Genomic DNA, 17,431 nt, shown 5'->3' on the forward strand with positions numbered 1-17,431 from the left:
ATTTATTTGTTTATCACAAACATCAGTTGTATATAGCGCTATTCTAAATAGATGATTCTGATCTAAAGATAATAATGGGGCCAGTCTATCCGCGTCCTTCTGATCTACATAAAGTGCAAGGCTGTCTTCAAAGAGTCCTCATTATGAGAGCTTTTAGAGTGGAAATCTCGACGCTGGTACGAGGCGGTTCGATTAATAAGGTTTTTAATTTTTTGTGCCTTTCAGCCCTTCTAAAAGACAATAAGGTTTTATTATTGTATTATAAAGCGTTTAAAAAATAATTTACAAAAAAGTATGGCGTGTCACGATCAGTTGTATATAGCGCTATTCTAAATAGATGATTCTGATCTAAAGATAATAATGGGGCCAGTCTATCCGCGTCCTTCTGATCTACATAAAGTGCAAGGCTGTCTTCAAAGAGTCCTCATTATGAGAGCTTTTAGAGTGGAAATCTCGACGCTGGTACGAGGCGGTTCGATTAATAAGGTTTTTAATTTTTTGTGCCTTTCAGCCCTTCTAAAAGACAATAAGGTTTTATTATTGTATTATAAAGCGTTTAAAAAATAATTTACAAAAAAGTATGGCGTGTCACGAGTGAAGTCCAAAATAAATACGAGATTTTGTTCTAAATTTAGGTATTTATATACTCGTTTTACATGTCCATTGATCACACAGCACAGTAAATAATAGTATGTGTAGAAATTTATTATAAAATGACCAAGTGCCGGACGATCAAGCATTTATCAAAGATTTGTTCCTATTAACAGTAGGGCTTTTGCACGACCGTTAAGGATATACCACAGTAGACACATAATGACTAAATACCGGAGGTGAGTAATTCCACCAGGCAAGCCAAGTGAGGCAAACAAAAGCTAGAGCCGTCCTAGAGAAGTGTGTCTATGCGTATTGACCGCATCCTGATCCCGCAGCGCCCACGCCGCGGCAGCGTGCGGATGCGGACGGTTACCGTCCACGCACGTGCGGGAACGTACGACAACAATACATTTGGATCATTCGTATCTTTTGGTAAAAACAAATCTTGATAGTATTACGCATAGTATACTATAGTACGTGAATGGCAGAAATATTTTTTATGTAAAGTCACTGATGAAGAATCTTGCTGCTGAAATCGAAGACAGATCCGTTGCTGTTTTTGAAGGTAAAACAGGAACGCCTCATCAGTGTCAGTCTTACCACAACTCCTAAACTAGAACACAGAAATGCTACATTGCTGCTATAAGGGCACGTCTTAGGTTTTGAAACATGAATTAAAGTAACTTTTGTGAGCAAACCTTATTATGTTCTTTACATCACGAAATAATGATCTATTGAAATAAGTAAATATTAATTTATTTAATAACAGAATTTTAGTAATGTTTAAGGCCGAAACCCAAAATCTATAACGTAACGTAACCAATATTGTAAAGTATAAATTACATGACTAAGCAGAAAGCCAGATTCTGATAACAAATACAAAAGGTGCTAGACTGAAATGTTGTTTACTCATTCGCGATAAAGTCTAAATTGAAATAGATAAGGTATCGCTTAGTTCAGATCGATTACTAGCGGGGTGATTGAACTATTGTGTCAGAAAAAAAATTCGGAGCCCTAACGCACGTGACCGCGCCCGTAGTTTGAGGGGCACAGAAAATTTATTTCAGGTAGCCATTACGTCATACGAACACGCGAACAAAGCCGCCAGCTGCTTTTAATATTCGTAGCTGGAACATTTTTACTGTACACAAAAGATAAGCAAAAAAATATCATCTGTCATAGCGAACAATACGGAGTGCAACGATTGTTAAAATTATAAAACCAACAAAATAGTTTCGCGTAAACCGATTAGTTGTGACGAAAATTGGGTTACGCACAACGTCGAAGAGCGTGAAAAAACGGATATCGTTTTTTTTGGCATTTTTGTGAGTGATTGATTGCCGTACTCGCTATATGCCATTGATTGATCCACGCAACCCTTTTTAAGCTACATTTACACGTATTTTTCTACTTTCAAAATAATTGCAACAAATTTATACAGATCAGATATAAATCTATACTAATATTATAAAGAGGATAACTTTGTTTGTTTGTTTGATTGTAAATTCATTACACGATAAATAGGATTTTGAGCTTAAATTCATTAGGCTCAAAAACGACTGGACCGATTTTAAAAATTCTTTCACCATTCGAAAACTACATTATCCACGAGTAACATAGGCTATATTTTATATGAAATATATTTGTTAAATAGATTTTGAGGCGGTACAAAGTTTGCCGGGTCAGCTAATAAACTTATATAGAGAATTTATTAAGATTTTTCAATAATTTTAAAATGATAGATTAACAATGACTTTTACATTAAGACATCGAGTACTAATGTAATGCGGGCTTATGAATAAAAGTATACACGAATACTAAAAACGCAGCATCAAATTAGTAAACAAAACACGTTTGTTACAAACGCGATAATTATAAATATAACACCATCGTGTTTTGACGTTTTGTTTAGAACTAGACAAACTTGTTCGCGGAGTGGAGGCGTCGGGTTGCAACTGTTGCAACACGCTGCATATGAGAATACATTGTAAGTTTAGAGACCGCCTAAAAAGGCTGAGAACATCGTGGTTCTACATTTAACTTTTTCGACATTTTAGTGGTGACATTACATTTGAGAGAGAGACATTTATAAAAAAAAAACTCAAAGGTATGTGAAGTCTACCAATATGCACTTGGCCAGCGCGGTGGACTATGGCCTAATATTTCGCACTCTGAGAGGAGACCTGTGCCCAGCAGTGGGACAATAATGGGTTGATGATGTTGATGATGATGATGATTACATTTTTATTCAGGAGGTGTGTTAAGGATGCATAAGACTAAAATGAAATGATATACATTTATTTTGTATAGGCCTGCGGAGGCACTTACAAAATTTGTACAATATTTTTTCTATTACTACTACCGGATCGGAACGCAATCTCAACTGAGAAGATCCGGTAATAAACTCAGTGGGTTTGTCTTTTTTTCCAGTCTCAGCTATATAATATTTATGCGATCCGGCTTGATGTAGGACTCATATCTTATCTATAACTACCACAAGCTGAACTCAAACTTGAGGTTTTATAGGTAACATAACATAATCAATCACTTAGCCAGTTAAGATATAATTTAAAGTTATAGCCGGCCACGAGGACGAGTGTACTCAGAGTACTCGCGACAAGACAAGACTAATGACTCCCGGAGTTTATTGAAAATGACGAATGTTTCCTGGATGTGACATAATACTGTACGAGACCAATGATTTATTTGAAGAAAAAGCATTTAAAAATTACATAACACTATTATGTTCATAAGTCCTCACCGCATTATTATCAATAGTTGTGACTTTAATATTAGGAAAAAATATGTATAAACAAAATGAAGGAGATAATTATTAGATAATTTAGTGATCAGAAATTAACATTGCAAAATTTTAATTTACTTCCATTTATAAATACGAATGAGTCATTCAATATTTCACTGGTGTGCACCGGGCTACACTTAGAATGAAAGGGTCCCAGGCCATATATCCATCACGCTGGTCATATCCACATTGGGATTTTTTTAAAATACAATTTAACACAACAGAGCAGCTGCCCAAAATGATCTTAAGTTCCACAAAACCTACACACCATTTGAAGCTACAAGGTTGAATTTAGTCCGCCGTCCAAAACGACCGTCAGATTATAATTGACAGTTATTGTTATGGCGTCCAGCGCTATTTATCTTGTAATAAAACCACGAATTACACCCGACGCCGGAACATTCTTATAAAATTGAGCGAACGGTAACGGAACGGAAGCCGGTAATGTAATCATAAAAGCATTTATAACACGCATGTTACATGTCTATTGTTTATCTTTTGTTTACTGTCGCCTGTAACAACATAATATTTTACATCGGAAGTTAAGTAATCTAATATATAAAATTCTCGTCTCACAGTTTTCGTTGCCATACTCCTCCGAAACGGCTTGACCGATTTTGATGAAATTTTTTGTGCTTATCCGGTATCTATGAGAATCGGCCAACATCTATTTTTCATCCCCCTAAATGTTAGGGGTAGTACAACCCTAATTTTTTTTTTATTTATATGGCAATACAACGTTTGCTGGGTCAGCTAGTTATTTATATTTATTCTGTTTTTTTTTACTAATCTTATCAATGTCGTCACTATTACTTTTCATTGACTGATATTTAATTACTCATTTAACCTAAAGCACTGAGTTTATTTACTGAACAATAATTGGCAAAAGATCGTTTGCTATCAAGTAAATATCTTCCAAAAAATGTTGTTTTCAATAATTTGATTACTTTGGATGAGGCTAAGTTACACCTAATCTTTACATCTTGTATACAGGGTGAATTTTTAAAACGGGCCTTCAGGGCCAAATCCGAAACTATAAGGATTAGCGAAAAATGCTGAAAGGAGTTACGAGGCCGATTTTGATAAAAACTAAAACCTCATCATTACTTTTTTAAAATTTATTTTTCCCTAGCCGGGAATCGAACGAGTTCATTTTGAAAAAAAATACACCCTCTATATTATTCCACCATCTGATAGTGCCGCTTATAAGGATCAAATTCTGGGAAATAATGTTATGTGACAAATTAAAGGAAAAGGAAAATTTTGAAGAAAATACATATTTTTCCATACATTGCCATAGTAATCCTTAAGGATTATACATAACAAATGATTTATGTGTAATTCTTTAGAAACATACGTAAGTCATACCATTGAAGAATTTGTTGGTTAATCAACTAATTATTCGATGTTATAACCGTGACATACGGCTTAGTATGAGAAAGTAATAGTTTGGCAAGTAAATTACCGCCGTTTTTAGGATTTATGTTTTAATAATAATAGATAAGTGATTAAATAGTAAATTGTTATTGTTTGTTGTTTATAACTACGTTTCAACAGTAAACATGATTTTCTATATCTCTTTGTTTAGTTATCACTCGGATTTGACTCGAAAAAGACATTCTCGCAAATTGTCAATTTTACATCTGTATTAAACGAAACTCCGCCCATAGCAAGTTAAATCTATTATAATGGTCCTAAAAGTAACCTTAACTAAGTCGGACATAAAAATATAAATCCTTGAAGAACAAAACGTCCATTTCGAATGATTTGAAACATTGAGCCAAAAAATTGTTAATACGCGAAATGTTTAAATTGATGAATGGCGGGAACTTAACTGCCAAATTAATATAAAAAAATATGTATTTTCTTAAAATTCAGGCTTTTCCTTTAGTATGTCATTCATCATTACTTCCCAGATTTTGATCCTTATAAGCAACACTATCATATAGTAGAATAATATAGAGGGGGTATTTTTTTTCAAAATGAACTCGTTCGATTCCCGGCTAGGGAAAAAGATATTTTAAAAAAGTAATGATGCAAAATCGGCCTCGTAACTCCTTTCAGCATTTTTCGCTAATCCTTATAGTTTCGGATTTGGCCCTGAAGGCCCGTTTTAAAAATTCACCCTGTATATGGTCTATAGTTATCGTTAAACATATGTATATATTTCCGACAAAGTGTGAGACACTTATGAGACGTTTAATCAAATATAGTAGGTACTTGGAGATATCCAGTTAAATCAACCAACTTGTGCATAGCAATGACACTTGAAGGTACAATGAGGAAGAAACATACGTCTAATTTATTTTTGGACACATCTGAAATTTCGTTGACGGATGTACCGAATATACCTCAAGGATAATACTTAATAGTGAACGCAGATGTACTCACATTGCACGTTGATGAAGACGTCCTTGTACACGTAACCGTTGGAGTTGGTCGCGTTACAGCCGTAGTTGCCCGTGTCCTTCTTCACCAGGTCCGTGATGATGATGCTGTTGGATGTCACCTGCCAAAGGGATGCCAACTTATTTATAAAAATATAATTTTGTATTAACTAAATAGAATTAGAATTAGAATAACTAAATAGAAACTAGCCATTTTTTTTAACTAGCCACTGGTTGTAGCCTATATTACGCTCACAATTTAGACGAATCCACCGACACCTCCTATGTTAACCCAAGCTTTTTGGGCCTTAGGGCGTGCTAAAGAATGCAACATATTTTTTATATTATAGAACTAGCAAACTGGCATATTATCCATCTGATGGTAAATGGCTAATGCCGCTCATGGATGTCTGTAATCAACACCAGGTAAGATTCCTATCTGAAATCGGCCATAAATGCGTTCTTACTTCTGAGCACAAAGTAGGAACGCATCGGCAAAATAAACAGAACACAGCAGCGCTTATCACTGCTGTTATTAGGCAAAGATAGGTGTGGCGGTGGTGCTGCCGGAGTCGAACCACAAAGGGTTCTACCATCACCACCAAATATTCGGGTAAACACCGCATCCAGACGTACCTGCCGGCGTTCGTTGGGCTCGGCCTGCTCGATGGGCTTCCCGTTGTGCACCCACAGGATGAGCGGCTCGGGTGTACCGCCCGCCTTGCAGTTGATCACCGCCGTCTCGCCCTCCGCCAGGTTCTGGAACTGCGGCTCCTCCGTGAAGAATGGTGCCGCTGTTGGAAGAAAAAAAAATCCATTACATTTTTGTTAACCAAAAAAACGAAAAATGTTTTTTGTATCATTTGTTTTCATTCGGTAACAGCCCTGGTTAGTACCAGTTACTGATCTGATGCGAAGAGCGTTCGAGGTTTCATCTAGGACTTCTAAGGTATCTAAATTATTTAAATTACCCTTCTAGATCTAAGTGTTCGTGTATTTGTATACGTTTGTGTTCCTAAAGGAGTATGAGCGTAGATAACATGACATTTAATACCGCTAGATAAAAATTACAATTTAAGAAAGATAAATAAGACTCTTATTTATCTTAAACTTCTATCTTTGTAAAGCCATTTTTTTACAAATTTTATGGACATATTGTGTAATAGTATTACATTTGACACACTTGGAAAGTTCAGATGCAATGTTGTATTGTAAGGGCAAACGGAACGTACAATGTTGTTATTAGCGTTTCATATTACGTTAATGGACCCGACGTGGGTATCATTGCATGTTATACTGAAACTTTCTTTGCAAGGTTGTAGCGATAATTGTGACTAATCACGCTCATTCTTCAAACATTAAAACTATCTAAGCCACAATTAACGTAATAAAACTAAACGAGTACGCAGGTCACTTGGCTAAGTAACCATGTAACAAAGCTCATATAGAACATAATCGCTACCTGAGGTGGTCATAGAACGTCTCCTAAAAGATTCTTGCAGAAATCTTATCGTATTAAAATCAGTAATATCACACAAACCAGAACACATGAGTGTTACACTGCTGCTATAAGGAAGAAAGTGTAGTAGTGGAACCGTTTCAGAAAAACATTATTTTCAATATATAAAATGTATGTTCATAACGTTGGGAATTTATTTCTTATTATACGCTTCGGTTCTACATGAACTCATATCGGAGTCTCAATATAATTGTCGTTAGAGAAACAATATTTGGTATGTGGCTCTATGGAGCTTAATGAAATTCATTTCACCTAAGCTTAAGGGTTCAGCCCTCGTCATCCCAAAGTAATAGGGTCGGATCACGACGTTGAAAAAGTAATATGTGGCTGAATAGGTTTTCAGGATCCAGAGGTCAATGTACTTTTTATCTGCTCGAGGTACTTCCTGGTTCTTTCCTTCTATATGTAATTCCACTTTTTAGAACTTTATTAAGGGCACTTTGCCCTGTACCATGGGTACCATGGAAAACATATTAAGACAATATACAATGGAAAGCCCACGCTAGCCTTAATACAACGCATCAGGTGCATAGGCGCAATACTGTTAAACGTCGTGAAACAGTTTCAATTATTGTTCTGAAGTTACTAAAAATAATGAAACGATTCAATTCGTCATAATGTCAAACTCAATAACAGACGAATTAACGTAATTTGCTTAAAGTGATAAACTTCCGACTGGGCTAGCGCTACTGCCACGCCTATTTCTGTTATAGCGTAACAAGTACTTGCGCTAAATATTATTTGTAACTATGCTGTGTAGTATAAGGCACTCTATTTTAGTCCACAAAGGCTGCAAAAAGCAGAACTCTATCTACTGAAGAAAAAGTATATCTGGAATTGGTTATGAGCTGGACAACCACCATCATATAAATTTATATATAAGTAAGTAGAGTGTAGTCCACACATCCTCAAGTTGCTGAAAATATTCGAGGCCATCGGAGACATAGGAGGGTCAGTCCAAAGTTAGACGGCAGTGACAATTTACTACTAAATCAAATGCATCCCTACTACTTAAATAACATAAATCCCGTCCACAGCCACATAAGCCACGCCGTCAAAAGGGCTAAGCGTTCCAATTATATTTTTTACGGAGCGTCAAACTGCGTGGCGAGCCGCCGCCTCGCGTGTCCGACACAATTACGCGGAGCAATACGTTACGCTAGTTACGAGCGGGATAAATCAAGACACAAACACGTTATGCAATTCATTAAACGAGGGATTTAACTGAGAATACGTATACGTATGTACGCGTGTCACGGATACTGGGGATGCAATTAGGGTGTAGCTAAAATCTAGTTACAACACTATTCATATACGTCCTATTGGGCAAATTCAATGTAAGTTAAGCATTCGTGAAATTTAATAATAATCAATTTCTTTCTTTAGAACTTTTACGAAGACACAACCATCTTTTGCAACAAATATAAAATATTCTAATGATTCTAAGTAATATTTTAAGTTTTTCATCTCTATGGAGAACTCTAGAATCGTAGTTGTAACGTCAAATTCAGATTATTCTACATATTATTCATAGTTTTCATCTATTATTACGTTATTTAATGTAGCAGTATTCTCGAGAATGTCACTCCATTTAATGATTCCAGCTTCATTAAAAATAACGCATTTACTGTTTATTCGTTAATGCATAGCTCTACCGCACTTTCGAGATGATAACAAAGGATTCACGCTGCCAACAATTGTTCCAGCAGCATACATTCAGCATACAAATCGTATTCGTCTCGTCTGGTTGTGTGGAAATGGAAAACATACTCAAAAGCATTGCAATCTGTGCCAAGCTGCATACAATGTATGACACAAGGATTCCGACGCTAATTAGCTTCGCGTTTTCAAATCAGTAATTGGATTAATTCTCTCTGCTATAAAGCCCCTTTGTTCCGAAACGAGGTTTATGAACTGTGGAGCAACTCCTCACTAGGGTAGCGTTATGAAAACGCTTTCATTCACTATTCCAACGTTCTAATTAGGCTATTCACGAAAAACAAACTTAGCAGAAATCAAGTTGTGCTCAAATTTAAACTTTTGAATCAAATTTTCCCACAAAACATATTTGAATTTGGAAGTTTATACTCGAATTATCAAAAGCATTCGTAAAGCTTTGAAAAGCGTTTTAATTTTCTTTTTTAAGTAGCAAACTAGCATGCAGTTGGCCTGTACGGTTCTTGCTGAAATGCTGACCATGGACATTTATATTCAGCACAAAATGGGAGTGAAACCATAGGTACCTAAGGTCGGGGCTGATACGCTACTAACCTTACGGTTAGTAACAATATACACTGTATACACCTGTATACACTAAGTATCTTTCCCGTATCAGATCCTTGAAACAAGAACATTGCAGCGCTTAATACTCCTGTTGTAAAGGTAGAAATCGATGTGTCGATGTTGCCACCGGAGTGAAACACTGTATGTTCTTCTATGGCCTTCCTTTAAATTTCAATTATCGTTTTCGTTTAAAGTTACTATTATCGATTATAACTATAAATTATATATTGTTACACAGTTATGGTTGCATACACGACCGACATATGGTAAGGTACCTGTATTCTGAATGGTCAGTTTTTGCACGTCCCAAACGACGTGCCACAGTGAAGTAGGAAGCGCGCACGGTATGGCGCGGGTCAGCATTGGGCATGCATTGTCCGAAAACACGTCGTATAAGGCCGGTGTGCTTGGCTCGGCTCAATTCAATTACACGCGAGGGGCATTCTTCCGAACCACAATGGACAAACCATAGACACAATATGGAACAGAATTATTGTACACATGTTGTAGATCTTTATGTCTGCCTGTGTCTTCGAAACAAGCTGATTAAAAAATATCTCATTAATGCGATATTAAAACTCCCGTTTCCCACGCCCTTTTAGCATCCGAAACAGGAAAGCAAAAACATTATTATTTCGTCCGTACAAATAAACAGTAAGTCTCATGTTTGTTTGCACGACAGTATCGCCTTATTTGTGTGGTCGCACTTATTTTGGAAACGATTGAAATGATTCAGACGTGATGCGCAAAGCGCTTATGGTCATTTTAACGTCTGTAAATATAATGTAAATTAACTTAAATTCCTTTATATACTTGTTTGTGAAATTCAATTTACACATAGTCATTGTTATTACTGTATTGTAGCTATGTTTAAAATTAACATAATATTTATATTCAAAAATTATTACTGGAGAACTCTTTTTGGACTTTTTATTTTTATTAGCTATCTCCACGTGTGTTATGTTCATAAGGGACACATAGTATACGTCATAAGAAAATCCATAGGTGTGCTTGCGCATACAATCGTTTATTGTTATGCATTTACGTCCATCACAGCCTGTTGTGATTCTTAAAATAACTCTTTGTAGTAAAGTAATGCCTGTCATCGTGCGCCAACAATAATAGGAATGCTCTCGGGAATGCTAAAGGTCGCAAGCGGTGTAGCTATGCAAATCGATGATGCAAGATCCTTACGCAATTCTTACTTATTGAACTATTTTTCTTTTGTTATGGAACCAATCAGTACACTTGAACTTATACAAAGAAGTAAAACTGGCGTGATTGTATGCTGCTTTTAAATAACTGCTATTTTCTAAAGTTACATTCTTAAAGGGACGACATGAGAAGACGTTGAAAATTTTTGTTGTGTTTGATTTATTTCACAAACAATATAAGCCTTTACAGATAATTTTATAAGCAACGATAATAATTACAACAGCGATAATAACTGCATTTCGAGAATTATAGCGATTAACAGTCTGTCAAAATTAAATTCTGTTTTGAAATTTGCAATAGACACTATCTGTCTGTAAATTTGTAGTGTAATTCTCAAACATTTAGACGCCAGATCTTTTACGCAATTGACTCTATTTCAGCAAAGAGCCGCATCATACGTCAATAAACCCATAAATAAAGCAACGTTTAATTACTTTGGAAATAAATGCAAGAGATGATCGGCGTGTTCAACTGTTTACACGATCTCGTTTCGTGAGCGTACGTATTTGATCGTTAAAATGTAGAGTGCTTACGTGGGATGTGGAAGAGTTAATGAAAAACAATTAATATATGAAGAATTCAGTTGATTTGCTAAAAAAAAACTTTGCATGTTTAACATACAAAACATATTTTTCAAATGTCAAATCGCTAGGATGAATCATCTGGGTAAAACAGTAATTGTACGCGAAAATTCACCACTAACAATATTTCCACAAAATTTTATGAAGTGTTTGATGCGTCGAACAGCTTTTTGGAATACATATTATGAATAAAATCGGGAAAACATATGCGCAAAAGCATAACACCACATATATAGAGCCGAAATAAATAATAAACTACAAAGCATTCACAAAAGAATAATATAATTTCGATTCATACAAACAAAGGCGTATAAATCAGAGCGTGGCAATATCAATTAACAGTGAAGATGATGAACATTTTCTAAGCATCCACGATTAAACATTACAAAGGATCCGTGCAGGTGTTACGTTTCCACCACACGTAGGGAAACCCTACGCAGTGCAGCACAATGACAGATGGGCAAACGTCATGCCAAGTTCATTGACGCATTTGTTTATTAAAATGTACTAAGGGTTAAACAATGGACAAACAATCGATTGCGTATTAGATACCTATAATTACACTGCACAAATACGTAAAGGAAATAATAGCCCATATTTTGAATTCGACATTACATTAAGAGGAAAATGTATTATTATTTATTAATTAATATATTTAATACGAATTCAGAGATAAATACCTTACAGTCATCTCGGTTTCAGAAATTACTATGAGTAATTTATAGTAATCCTATGAATGATGTGAGGAGAGGCAATACATGACTAATCATTGAACAATGAATCTGCTAGCAGCTAATGCGAATATCGAAGCAATAAACATGTAAAGTAAAATCATCGTTCAGTTGCAGAATAAAAGGGATTTATAGTAAAAATAGACTTTTATAATCAATACAACTTAATAAAATGTTTTTATCGAAATTTAAATCAAGGTAAAATACGCTTTGGAAATTTTTCACGGCTGGGAATTACTTCTAGGTTACTAATGTAAACAATGGGTAACATTGTTATTAAATGGTTGCTGTGGAGTTATTTTGTGTTTATGTGTATTATAGAATATGTGTGTTATGAAGAAAACCAATTTGTAGTAGAATCAAGTTTGAGGATATTCCAATAAGTCACCAAGCGACAGGTTTGATTTATTGAAAAAAGAATACCACATCAATTAGAGGAACCACTGAAGACAATCCAATAAGATCAACGAGCGACAATTACTCATCAAATAAATTTCGTAGCACGAGAACAGAAGATACAATATAATCTTAATCTTGAGACGAATCTGAAGACGTCTGAAACGTGTTCCTAGCGCTAAAGGATGACAATAACGACAAAAACCCTAATTACAGTACTTAGTGCACTATTGTATCGCCGGTGGCGTATCGCGTTGCATTCCCTCGTAAATGCGCTTTGCCTCGCCAACTTTTTGCTGCACTTATACGTGTTTGCTGGGACTCGTTTTAATTTGCAACGGTAATATGAATCGTACTGTGGATGGTGAAGATACCTACTACGTGTAATGTGTTATTATAGTGAGTTATTTATTGCAGATAGTTATTGAATAAAATTATCACTTCAATGGTTATCGAATCGGAAATGCACTTCAGCGTTGCAAATCATAGGTTTCATCATCGACCTATTCGGCCACTGCTGTGTACAGGTCTCTCGGAAATGGTAGACTTTACATTTCTTTGGAACCTTTTGAAAAATATGAAACATATAACTTTCCTCATTATATTTTCCATCAATCTAAAGCATGTAAAGGTGATTTATAAATAAGTATAAAACAGCACAAAATCGACGTGGGAATTGAATCCGAATATGAGCGACCGAAATTCATACCACTTAACTGTACTATCAGAAGATCAGTACCCACTGGATCAGAAAATTATAACCTTCATTATTATCACCTTTCCCAGAAATCTAATGATAACCCACCAACTTCAAGGGTCAATCCAATTACAACATACGTGGGGCTAAGGGCAAACCCTGTTAGCGATGGAATCGTGAATCCGCCCCCCGGAGCGAGGGGAGACATCGCCGCCCCATCACATATCAACAAAAATTATAGCAACATATTTTGTACCTCTCCCTACGTATAGTCATTATATTTTCTTTATGATCCGTTTCCATCTAATAGGAAACTATTGCAGCATTTGAAATAGATACATTTGATACTAAATTGTCTTTACAGCTATTTTTAAGGATTTAACTAATATGTTTTGTGATAGTAGTTAGAGACCTTAGACGATGCAGGGTCAAAAGTGAATGAATTTGGCAGTAACGAGTAAGCTTATCGCGTGGTGGTCCCGGCTGTACCGGACCAAAGCGCATTCAATATTTACAGCACGTTCCCACCGAACGTATTGTAAGCGTGCTGACATATTCGTATGTGAAATCATTTGCTAACAATACTAGGCATATCGGAATACACTACGCATAGTGTAGTGTCGTATTGTCACGTTGGTATGACCAAAAATTTAATTGTGTGGCAGCAAAATAGCAGAAGGAAACAACTGCGTAAGATTTGCTTTCATCAACTGAAAATACTAATAGTCAGAACCTAGCGTTCTGGGGTTGTATTGGTTTTATTTAAAGCTATTTTTTCAAAACTTAACGTGGAGACTGGGCACACAAATTATCTCCTCTCTTAAAAATATTATTATATGACAACTTCCAAAATGGGCTTTATATAGATAACCAGTTACATAATCCTGAGTGTTCATAATAATATATAAGTCCATATTGTTATCACCTAACAAATTGTTATGTGAAAAGAAGCAGTTAAAACTTGATGTTGCGAAATTTACGGTCCAAGTTCGGCTCCTATTGTATGCTAAACAGGCGATCGGCAGTTCTTTTATTGTCATTTTCCCCTCTTTTAGGGTAACTTTACAAAAAAAACTTTGCAATTTGTGTGGATTATTAAACCGCGTACTTTGTAAGAACTTGTCAATTTCTATGCAATATTCCATCGGTTTTCCAAAAATACTTCGTGAATAATTTACAGTTATAGATGTATCCATCGTACCAATATCACATCAGATTTAAAAAAAGGTTATTATGAAAATGAGAACAAAATCAGAATGGTTTTAAAAGAAAACTTTTCTTATAGTGAAGCATAACGTTTACCTCCCTCGTCAATTGTGGCGAGCGATTCATACACATAAAAGAATACAACAAACTAAACAAATTATCTGCTAACTATACAAAATATGATTTAAACTCTCACCTTCAATAGTGAGCTCTATGGAGTAAGTCTGCGCGGTGCCGACGCCGTTGCTGACCTCGCAGGTGTAGGAGCCCTGGTCCTCGTAGCCGGCGCGCTTGATCACCAGCGTCTTGCCGTAGTTGTCCTGCGTTATGCGCTGCGACGACAGGATCGTCCGTCCGTCCTTCTTCCACACCACTTGGGGTAACGGCCTGGAATATACTGCCATGTTAGGAGAATCTCGTATGAAGGAGGAATTACCTAACGACCTAAGTACCTAAGGGAATTTGTGCCATGATTGTTACACAAGATGTTTGTTCTATAGAAATTAGATCTGTTTGTAGATATAAACTATGATGGCTAAATGAGAGTTGAAAGAATATGATTATTATTATACACTGATTCTAACGAATGTTTAAAATGAAATCATTCGTTTTCTATCCATTTTACTCATTATAATCTTACGCCAATATATACAAGTAGTAACATGTATGATGGTAGATTTTTAGACGTAAAAAGAAATATACTACTAATTAAAAAAAAAAACATTTAGTGAAAAAATAGGAATAAATTCTTATTATCAATAACTCCTTCCGTTAACACAACACCTAGCGAATATATCAACGAGAGCGGAACGTAGCGTAAAAACTATTGTTCTGTAGTAATCATACTTCATTGACTATGAGGTAAAGGTACGTGTAATTCACCGATAGTGGATGAATGAAGTCACATTATCCTGTTCATTTCAAGGCAAACGGGGTAATTGAAATACTGAAACATACTCTCTGATAAGGAAGCAATTACAACTTTATATTACTTAATGATTGAACACGTTACATACAACTACTGTGTGGTATTTGATATTTGAATATATTTTTAGAGAATGCTTCTTATAGTTATTGCTAAGTAATACTACAGGTACTTTTACAATCGAAATAGACTTTCATCTGAGAATAATATTTGTAAAACATATTTTAATTTTTAATTCAATGGGTAAACAAATTTATACGCAGCTTCAGAACTTATAAGAAAAATAATAAACAATCTATCCCATATTTCATGTGTTTTCTGAAGTTCCGCGACTTTAATTTTTATATTTATTTTCCATCCTTTAGTTGAAACACTAAAAGGGACTTCATTTTTTAAGATTATACAAGCGCGTAAGATACTATTGACATCATTAACAATACTAAAAACAACGGCCTTCCAAATTTCATCTAAAGTGCCAATATGGATAAAATATTAATAGTGCCGTCTGAGTAACATTGCTGTGATATACAGTTTTGGTTTTTTGCCATTAAGGTATCCTCAAGAGTATTTCGAGCGATCTAGTTTGAATAACATGTTTCGATTTTGAATATATTCATGCATTAACGTAATTTCAACATTTGACGGTCAAAAGGACAGACTTATTGACGTAAACATGTATAAGAGTTATCCCGAGTGTCTTGTTTGTGTGGTTACATTCACCATGCGTGATTTACTGACACTAAAATAGAACTGGAATCGTAACGAGACGTGACACATTGCCGCGATTGCAGTGCTGATGCATAAGGGAACTGATTCATTGAATTATAGCCGCAATTAAAACAACGTCTGCGATGCAAATGTTGTATGCGGCCAGCGAGCCAAAAGGCGACCTATTTGGCAAGTCGGTACTCCTGCGACGCCAACGGGTCAAGATCCTACGATAAGCATGTCGAGAGCAGGCAGCGTTGACAACTTGGAAATTCTCTTTGAATTTTGAAAAACTTCCTGTCGCAAATAATGAGTTTGGATGGCTGTTGAGCTGAGAGGGCGAAACTTGTGAATCAAATTTGTCTCTCAAATTCTCTTACTAACATTTTGTCGCTTGAAGTTTAGGAAAACTTTTCAAAAAACAGAACAGAAACTTCAAATAATAAATTTCAACCCTTTCATCATAATCCTCAAAAAATCGGATAGCGTAAATTCGATAAAAGAAAAAATATACTCACGTCCCGCCATAAATGCAATAGAGTTCCACTTTCTTCCCACGCCACGCTTTCTCTTTCCTCCTGGTGGTATACTGCCTGACAGGTGCGTGCTTGTTCGACGTCGGCGATATGCCGGTCTGGTCCACTTGTAAGAACACTTTGTTACCCAGCTTATATTCATTTCTGAACACCGACTTGGCGGCACAGGTGTATGCAAAATCTCCGCTGGCATCGAACCTGGTCACGTTCGAGAACCACAAGTTTCCCTCGGGGTCGAGAGTCATGCGTGAGTTGTTGATAGTTTTCAGCTGCCCCTGGTCGCCTTGTAACATCCAGTACACATTTGGGCTAGGGTGGCCATCGGGAGGTTCGCAGGTGAGATTGAAGGGTTGTCCTTCCTGAGCCCTAACGATCAGTTGGGGTCCATCAGTTTCCTTGAACGAGTTGAGTTCCGCTTTCCTCAGGAACACCGAGTTGGACGTGGCGGTACCCCATTCGTTGTAGGCGAAGCACTGGTACTGTCCCAAATCCTCATCTCGCGGCTTGCTCACCACGAGCGTACCGCGGCCGGGTTGCTGTGAGATTCGATTGTCGTAACTTGTGTATTCGAAAGGTTTGCCGTTTTTAATCCATCGGTACCTGTTTGAACAAAAAAACAAGGTTAACATTATGCTTAATGTGTACAAACCACGAATTTTGTAAGTAGCTTTAACTAAATAATAATGGAGGGGTATCCCCGATCGTATTAAATTTATGAATAATTTTTTAAATGCCTATTGTCAAACAGCTATTTTTTACTTAATTTGCAAAGATTTTTATATAACTTGAGTAGTGTTGCTATCTATATGTGAAAGAATTTTCCGATTCTAATGAACGGTTTCAAATATTA

General features: G+C 36.0%; 1 protein-coding gene across 2 annotated transcripts in view; it reads right to left on the bottom strand.

Annotated features, from left to right (window-relative positions):
• The window catches only part of LOC140749757 (neuroglian), a 54,305-nt gene that overhangs the window by 11,316 nt on the left and 25,558 nt on the right, over positions 1-17,431 (bottom strand). For both annotated transcript variants that reach the window (XR_012103122.1, XM_073082920.1), the window contains exons 4-7: positions 16,564-17,181; positions 14,609-14,799; positions 6,421-6,578; positions 5,789-5,906 (exon numbers count right to left, since the gene is read on the bottom strand). Coding sequence is in view for 1 of the 2 variants with exons in the window: in XM_073082920.1 (XP_072939021.1) it covers positions 5,789-5,906; positions 6,421-6,578; positions 14,609-14,799; positions 16,564-17,181 (1,085 nt within the window). In the remaining variant the exon portion in view is untranslated. The remainder of the gene's footprint in view (positions 1-5,788; positions 5,907-6,420; positions 6,579-14,608; positions 14,800-16,563; positions 17,182-17,431) is intronic.

The sequence above is a fragment of the Epargyreus clarus genome, unplaced genomic scaffold (assembly GCF_041222505.1).
Source record: "Epargyreus clarus isolate Ecla_fem2 unplaced genomic scaffold, WU_Ecla_fem_2.2 ptg000003l, whole genome shotgun sequence".
In the NCBI taxonomy this organism is placed as follows: domain Eukaryota; kingdom Metazoa; phylum Arthropoda; class Insecta; order Lepidoptera; family Hesperiidae; genus Epargyreus; species Epargyreus clarus.